The sequence below is a fragment of the Belonocnema kinseyi genome, chromosome 8 (assembly GCF_010883055.1).
Source record: "Belonocnema kinseyi isolate 2016_QV_RU_SX_M_011 chromosome 8, B_treatae_v1, whole genome shotgun sequence".
In the NCBI taxonomy this organism is placed as follows: domain Eukaryota; kingdom Metazoa; phylum Arthropoda; class Insecta; order Hymenoptera; family Cynipidae; genus Belonocnema; species Belonocnema kinseyi.
The window spans coordinates 92,401,779-92,409,928 of NC_046664.1; the positions used below are offsets into that span (position 1 = coordinate 92,401,779).

An 8,150-nucleotide genomic window follows, 5' to 3' on the forward strand; every position below is an offset into this window, starting at 1 on the left:
GTTTAAAAATTCAAGTACTTGGTATCAAGTTTAATATTCTTCTAGGCAGTTGGGTAATAATCCGTATATTTGATTAAATTGTCAACAGGCGAATTTTCTACCAAATAAACTGATGCACTTTCAACTATTCTACGGAAAATTCCATAATGCTATCTAGTCAGGGTCAAAACAAACTAATATCTGCCATAACTTAGTCTAATTTCAATATTTTAATTGCAAGTTACATATCGTTGTAATCGCAAAAAAAATATAGATTCCGAATATAATATTTTTGATTTGCTGATTGCAAAACTATAACATTTTTATGCATGGCATTTTATGACTCATTAGGACAAAGGGGCCCCCCGCTGGCAAAGCCCGGCGCAGCAATCTCGCTCAGTCAGGGACGTGAGGAGAAGTCGAGTGGAGAGGGTAAGATGAGCAATAACACCGCGATGAAATGGATACTGCCCAGGTCGTAAGGCAGCCAGGGAAGAGTACCCTGCCCTGGGCAAGAGCGTGCGGACCACTGGATTAGGTCAATATGATAGAAGACAAATTAATTTATAATATCATTTATTTACATTTTGTGACAAAATAATTAAAAATTCAGATCTGATTAATAACTTATTATAATAAGTCCGAACAATATTGTATTCACAACTTATATATATTTACAATATATACAATATTAAAATTAAATTAAAATACCATCTTCCTTTTCGAAAAAAGGAAATCCATTGTCATTTGGTAACTTTTTCAGTCTTAGGATCACATTCGAGAGTTTTTTAAATGGCAGTGTTGACAATACCACTTTTCTTCATGCGGTGGAATTGCTTTTAATTCAATGCACGCTCTGTAAAAGATTTAAAAACATGAGTCTGACGAACAATTTTTTCTTTTAAAAGAAAAAAACTTAGGGGATATTAAATTATTTGTTAGAAATAAAACTTGAATTAACGAAAATTAAATTAAACATTTTCAACTTACATATGGTACCACAATTGGCATCCATCGCAACCAATCATGAGAGTTCCGTCATCCTGCTTTTCGCACTGGGGGCAAATCCAAATCTCCACTCCATTTTCAATATAATAATGTTTCTTTTCCGGCTTCTTTGGTGGTTTTATTATTCTGTAATAAAAATACAAAATGTATTGAAACAAATCTGCATAATTAAATGTTTCATTAAATCTTTTTTTTTCATATAAAAATACTTACAATTTTATGGATTTGCCAGTAATAGAAGTAGTGGTCCTAATCAGTTTTTCTTTCTCTTTTGTTTGATCTCTTCGCATCTGTTTCTGCCTTTCTACCTCTCGTCTTTCTTTCTCCATCTTTTTCTGTTTTTCAACTTCCCTCCCCTTTCTTTCAATTTCCTTCTGCTTTTCTCTCTCCAGCTGTTTTTGTTTTTCAACTTCCCTCTCTTTTCTTTCAATTTCCTTCTGTCTTTCTCTCTCCTTTCGCCTTTCTCTATCCTTAGCCCTTTCACGCTCTTTATCATTCTCCATCGGCTTTTGTTTTTGAACTTCCCTCCCTTTTCCTTTAATCTCCTTCTGTCTTTCTCTCCCCTTCTCTATATCTCTACCTCTTTCTCGCTCTTTTTCCATCAGCTTAGTTTTTTCAGATTCTCTCCCCTTTCTTTCAATACCCTTCTGCCTTTCTCTCTCTTTTCGCCTTTCCCTATCCTTTGCCTTTTGTCGCTCTCTTTCCTTTTCTATCTCCATCTCCTTTTGTTTTTCAGCTCTCCTTTCTTTTCTTTTAATTTTCTTCGGTCCTTCTATTTCTGTATGCCTTTCTTTTTCCCCATTTTTTTTAATTTTTTCTACATTTTTATTTTCAATTTTCAAATTCCGCCTCTTCTTAAAAGGCTTTCTATCGTCTTCATCCTTTTCCCTTTTCCTCTTATCTCCATGTTTCTCCTTCTCCAGGTTTGCAGGATGAAATAGTTGTGCTGAAGTTGGAAGATCCGGCATCATCGGAGGAGAAGCAGAAGCGCCTGTAGGTATAGCGAAAATGTCCTTCTGATTTTCGTCCAAAAACGCATCAATTGATGAGATATATTCCGGTGTTTTGGCATAAGGTGGAGTTTTCAGTTCAGGATAATCATCCTGGATCCATTGTGAGCTTCGACAGCAGGATGAGGTATCCATATCAAAATTCGCATAGTGGGGCAATTCGAGAAGATATGGAGGTAGTTTCATCATTCCATCGACTTTTTGCTCTTGATTAGCGTTGCAATTCCACTGTGTATTTGGAAGGTATGATGAGATGTTACCATCAAGCTCACCTAACTTGGGAAGCTCAAGAAAGTCCAAGAGTAATTCTTGAATTGGATGCAATTCATCGCACTGCGCCTCTTTGTTTTGAATATGTGCTGAAGCTACACTTTTTGTTGTCGCCTCAATCGTTGGCAAATTCGAATCATATAAACCAGGCATATCCTGAAGATCATTTAATTTTGTTCGATTTTCTTCTTTTTCTTTTGGAAGACACAAGTTTTCAGGAGCAGGCATATCCAGTGGTCCCGTTATTTTGTGTTGAAGTTCTTCTTTCGGAAGAACCAATTCTTCAATAGCAGGCATATCCAGAGGTCCAATTATTTGTTGTGCAAGATCTTCTTTTGAAATGTCCAATTCTTCAATAACGGGCATATTCAGATGCTCAATTTTTTGTTGTGGAAGTTCTTCTTTCGGAAGACCTAAGTCTTCAAGAAGTGGCACATACTGAGGTCCGAATTTTTTCTTTCGAGGTTCTTTCCTTGGAAGAGCCAGCTTTTCAGTAACTGGCATATCTCGAGCTCTTTTGGGACGGTTGGTCGTTTCCACTCTCTTCACTTTTTTCTTCTCAGCTGAAATATTACATTTTTAAATTATTTTTACTATATTTTTTGCGCCATCTATTTTATAAAATGATAATGGGAATACGGAAATTCGGAGAACTTAAATGAACATGAAATCTTCGAAGAATTCAAAAGAATTGAAAAGCAAAAAAATGACTGAAACATTGGTGGTGTCAAATATGACATGCATGGTAGGTTTTTCTTTAGTTCCTTTATAGAATCAGGAATTCACTCGATTTAAGCTGAGTTTATTTAATCACTGCAAAAGAATTCGAAATAACTCTATAATATTGAGAAATATTGAAGGGGATTTGGAATAAATTAAAAGAATTAAAAAGCATTAACCAATGTAAGTAACAAACAAGAACTCTCTAAATATGAATCAATGGAAAATTCACTAATTGAAATAGTAATTAGATATTTCACTGATTAATCAGTTATTAAAGACTTATTCACTGATCAGTTCAGTAACAACAGTTAAATTATGTGAAACATAACCTCTACATTTTTAAGTTAAGCGTTGTTATTACTCTTTTACTTAAGTAGCAAGAAGAATTCCTAAATCAAATTTTTTTTTTAATTTTCGGGCTCTAAGTCTTCTAAATTAACTACGGGAAAAATATACTCCAACTTGTATAGGAAGTATTTACTTAACGAATGCGTACGAGACAGTCCAATCTTGAAATTAAAGTAATGTGTGAGGTTTTCGTCATTTAAAAGCATCCATAATTTTCACTTTTTTAAATATTTGATCATATTTATTGTTTATAACTTTTTACTATGATTCTTTGATTCAGTGTACTAAAATATTATTTTATTACGAGTACTAAATTGACATGGTGCAGTGCTGCCAACCTTCGAAAGTAATTATTTCACTGAATCAATAAGTAACTTTTCACTGATTGTCAGTGACCCATTTCTAGCTATTCGAATCAGTGAAATTTCACTGACAATCAGGGGAATTTCACTGATTCAGATTTAGAGAGAAAACTTGCGGCAGAGAATTCATTTTTCAATTCAGTTTTCTTGTTAAATTTGTATCAACATCGAGACGAACAAACGAAAAACCCTGCCTGTACTAAAGTGAGTAGATATAACCAAATTAGAACTAAGTTAAAAAAGACAATAAAGCATACAAATATTGAAGAAATTAAAATTTGTAAGCATTCAAAGTAAATTTAAATGTAATCTCAATTTGAAAACTTATGAAGTAAAAGGAAGGCAATCTTTGAACCTTTCCGAAAAAATGTTTACCTCGTATCTCTGTAGATAAAATAATTTTTCAGGCGCTTCAAAAAATAGCTTAATAGAGCAATCCAAGTTGACGTCATTCTGTCAGAAAGGTTAATCTGGAATGACAACAAACATATCTCTGACTTTGTCTACTACTACGCGTATGAAGACAAACGCTCATTTGTTTTCATCCAGGACTAAACTTTCCGACATATTTATGTCATCTTGGATTGCTCAATTATATTTCTAAACATATTTTTAAAGAAAAAAAAACCCCTGGGCATATTTTGAACATACCAGATATTTTAGGGAATTTAAATGGTAGATTTTTATTAAGTTTTCTTATAAAATTTTTTCGAAATAATTTATTGTTCTACCATTGGTTTATTCTTTGGCAAAAAGTAACTCTCCCTATTTCACTATCATATATTAATTGTTGAAATAAGACGATCGGTTTTACATCGGCGAGAGGAAGCTCAGCTACTTTGGCGCAGAACTCTGGGAAGAGCGAAACGAAAAACGTGAAAGAAGGGTCGCCAACTTATAAACTGACGTACTTCAGCCGATCGGAACTATACAAAAATACATTCAAGCAAAACAAAACACAAAGCCTTAAGGGCATGTGATACTTTGAAAATGGTCGATTTTACCAGTTTTAGGTTCCTCCGGATTTTTTTCTAGAATAATAAATATTTTGTCTTAAAAATTTGGGAAATGATTGCGAACATGCTAACGGACGTCCCCACACACTTTGTTTGTGTTTTTTTATCAAAAAATTTTTGATATTGCTAACAACGTGCGTGTATATTTCGAGGTTATGTGTGTTACAATTCACCCGAGCTTTACTTCCAAACTACACAATATTTTTGGCCGAAAACTTAGGACTTACAAATAAACATAGTAACTAATCTCCCGGAACTAACCTTGTTTGCAGGCAATCAAAAAAGTTTATTTCATAAATAATTTTCAAATTATAGGAAAGGCAGATATGAAAAACGACGTAACCTCAAAATAATGAATATGCATAAAATTTTTATTTAGCACAATAATTTTTTTGTTATTATCCCTCAAAAAAGAGTCCGGGGAAGTCCGTTATGATATTTTATAGCATCTCCGTATTCAGTTTTTAAAAATTTTCATATTTGTGGAAAAAGCCGGGGAAACTGTAAGTATCACATGTCCTTAAAGATTGACCACCTTGTTTCCACTCTGAATATTTACATAAACAAGTACTTACAACGCGAGTTAGTAATCAATCCGATTTCACTTTTTAAAAAACAACACCCAACAAGTTTTTGGCACAATAAACACCTTTAAAATTATTAAGTTTGTCAAACTTGAAAAAACGTCCGAATCTGCGGTTTGTGTGCATCATTACCTTTAATGGCCTACGTTACCGACCGTTTCGATCAGCTGGAGTACATGCATTTTATAAGTTGGCAGCCCTTCTTTCACGCTTCTTCCGAGGCGAAAGTTTCGCTACCCCAACAGTTATGCGCGCGTGTAGCTGAACTTTCACACATAGCATAAAACCGACTATATTTTATTTTGTAGCAAGTGCGGAAAGTAGGCTGTTCCAGGCAAGCTTGAAGTTTATAGCACGAACCAGAGACGAGTCGAAAGTAATTGCAGGCTTCGCGATAAGTATAACTGCCTACTTTCTGCACCAGTTGCACACGTAATTTTTTGTGAAAAATCCAGGGAATTTCTTATTTGAGTAACAATAATTATTTCCTTATGGGAATTCGGATTTGGTTAAATTGACCCAATTTGATTTTTTGTTTAGTTTTACAATATATGTATATCAGGGCGGTCGTTTTAATCGTATGAAAAATTCCCAGTCAATTAAAAATTGAATGATTACATTTTTATTACAAACTGAACACTTCTTAAATTAAAAGTTAAATTATTTCCATTTTTAACCATTAAAGAATCCTTAAAAAGCTTAAAAATATTATTTCAGAATCTTGAAACATCTACCAAATTTTTAATTATTTTTTACATTTTTTCAAAAGTTCTAAAGATCTTTTAAAATAACTTTAAATCTTCCTAAAATCTATTTTGAATCCTGAAAAATTAAACAAAAATTCTAGAAATCTTCCACATTCATTTTTAACAATTGTTGAAATCTTTTTAAATATTCTCTTAATATTAAATTTTTCAAAATAAAAAGTCATTTTCAATTTTCCCAGGAATCTTAAGAAAGTATTGAACAAAATTTTTTTGAAGCCTTTCTTAAGTCTTAAGAAGCTTCTAAATTTTTTTTCGAAATCTCATCAAATCTATATCTAGTTTTAAATTAGGCCGTGGGCCAAATTTCCATCCAAATTTCGGTACGATTAGCCGAATTTTTTGGCATACGTAGACACTTAGTTTAAATTATTTTAAATCATTTCAAATTTTAAATAAATTTGAAACCTTTTCAGACCTTCGAAATATCTCTTCAGTTTACTCGATTTTTTTAAATGAATTATAGGTGTTCAATATTTATTATATATAAAAATTCAACAATTTGACTTGCAAATTAATTTTTTTCAAATATAACAATTAAAATTGTAACGTTCAAAGTTTTATTTCTTGTTAAGTTTTAAGTATTTGATTTATAATCACTGATTTTACATAAAAAATCTAATATTTCGAAATACTAAGCAATTTTTCTTGTTCTTAATTAAAACATTTCGAATGTTCAATTTGTTTGGTATCCAAAATTGCAGATTTTGAACGCTACTAATTTTTAATATTGTAAGTCTGAAACAGCATTTTAAAATTCTTTAAATAAAAAATGTGCGCTCAAAAATTAAAATCCAAAATGGAAAATTTGTGATTGAAAATGTTTCGAATAACGCATTGTAAAATGAACGATATCATAATACAAAAAGATAAAAATTCAACTAAGTATTTAAAACAACTGTTGAAATAAAACTTGGATGCATTTTAAATTGTGAATAATGTTTTCTCGATTTTTGTGTGAGTTTATGGTAATTATATCATACTAAAAATAAGCCTTTATCGAAAACGAAAACTTGCAGATGGAATTTACAATATACAGTGTGAAAAAAAAACATTTTTCAACCAACATTTTTTACGAAGGAAAGGCAATTATTCTACTATTTATTGTAAATCTATCTATTTTTCATATTTATTGCATGATGACTCTACCTACTCCTTCTAATTCTGATGTTTAACAACAGATTGTGAATGTTCGACCACTATTCGTCGATGATCATTCCCAATGAAGGGCCGAAAAAACTTAATTTTTTAGATTCGAAACATAATATATTATAATTCAGTTTTTGTTAGTGAACAATAATATAAAATTATCAATTAAATAATAATCTATGTACGGAAGTTAAAATTATTTGAAAAGCGCGAAAATTAAGTTTAAAAATGTTTGTACTATTACGTTTGGGAGCGTTCACATATGTCACGCTCTATTTCAAGCGTTTACCCCCCCCCCCTCCATTCAATGTACTCCTTGTCACGATCAGCCACGAACTAATGGGACGCTACCTATAATATTACGCCATGTTCTTGCGACCCCCCCCCCACACATGTTTTAAAATAATTGTAAAATATTTTTCGGAATCTTTTGAAATTTGAGAATCAAACGTTACATGAACATAATCAAATATATAATCCTGATTATTAACAACTTTTTATTCTTTTCAAAGAACATATCAAACAGCTAGGATATATATGGACTTAATACTTTACAGGTTGTTGATTAAATGCAAAAAAACCCTTCGTGACATCACGCGCAGAATTACTCGTTCCCCCATATGTCACTATTTGTCACGCTTGACAAGAACACCCCCCCCCCCCCCCCGCCTATCGGTGCATGGCATAAGTGAACGTTCCCGTTGGAACTTAACAACCGGGGTTTTCATACGCCCTACTAAACGAGCCTCAAAAAATTAAAAATTGAACATTCCATGCGTATGGTAGCAGAAAGAATTAATATACAATTAATTGGAAAAAATATTCCAAAAATGTATTTAATACCAAAATATACCTCAGGAATAACTCAATATTAAATATTTTATTAATTTCAAATACAATGTCTCTAAAATTGATCTTTTCCGAGCGAACTTTACCA

At 32.2% G+C, this 8,150-nt stretch overlaps 1 protein-coding gene across 1 annotated transcript in view; it reads right to left on the reverse strand.

Moving 5' to 3' along the window:
* Positions 1 to 594: 594 nt before the first annotated feature.
* Positions 595 to 8,150, reverse strand: part of LOC117179126 (remodeling and spacing factor 1-like) — a 10,819-nt gene continuing 3,263 nt past the window's right edge. Inside the window, exons 4-6 of the mRNA XM_033370795.1 lie at positions 1,201 to 2,830; positions 970 to 1,113; positions 595 to 835 (exon numbers count right to left, since the gene is read on the reverse strand). Coding sequence (XP_033226686.1) covers positions 751 to 835; positions 970 to 1,113; positions 1,201 to 2,830 — 1,859 coding nt within the window. The 3' untranslated portion in view covers positions 595 to 750. The remainder of the gene's footprint in view (positions 836 to 969; positions 1,114 to 1,200; positions 2,831 to 8,150) is intronic.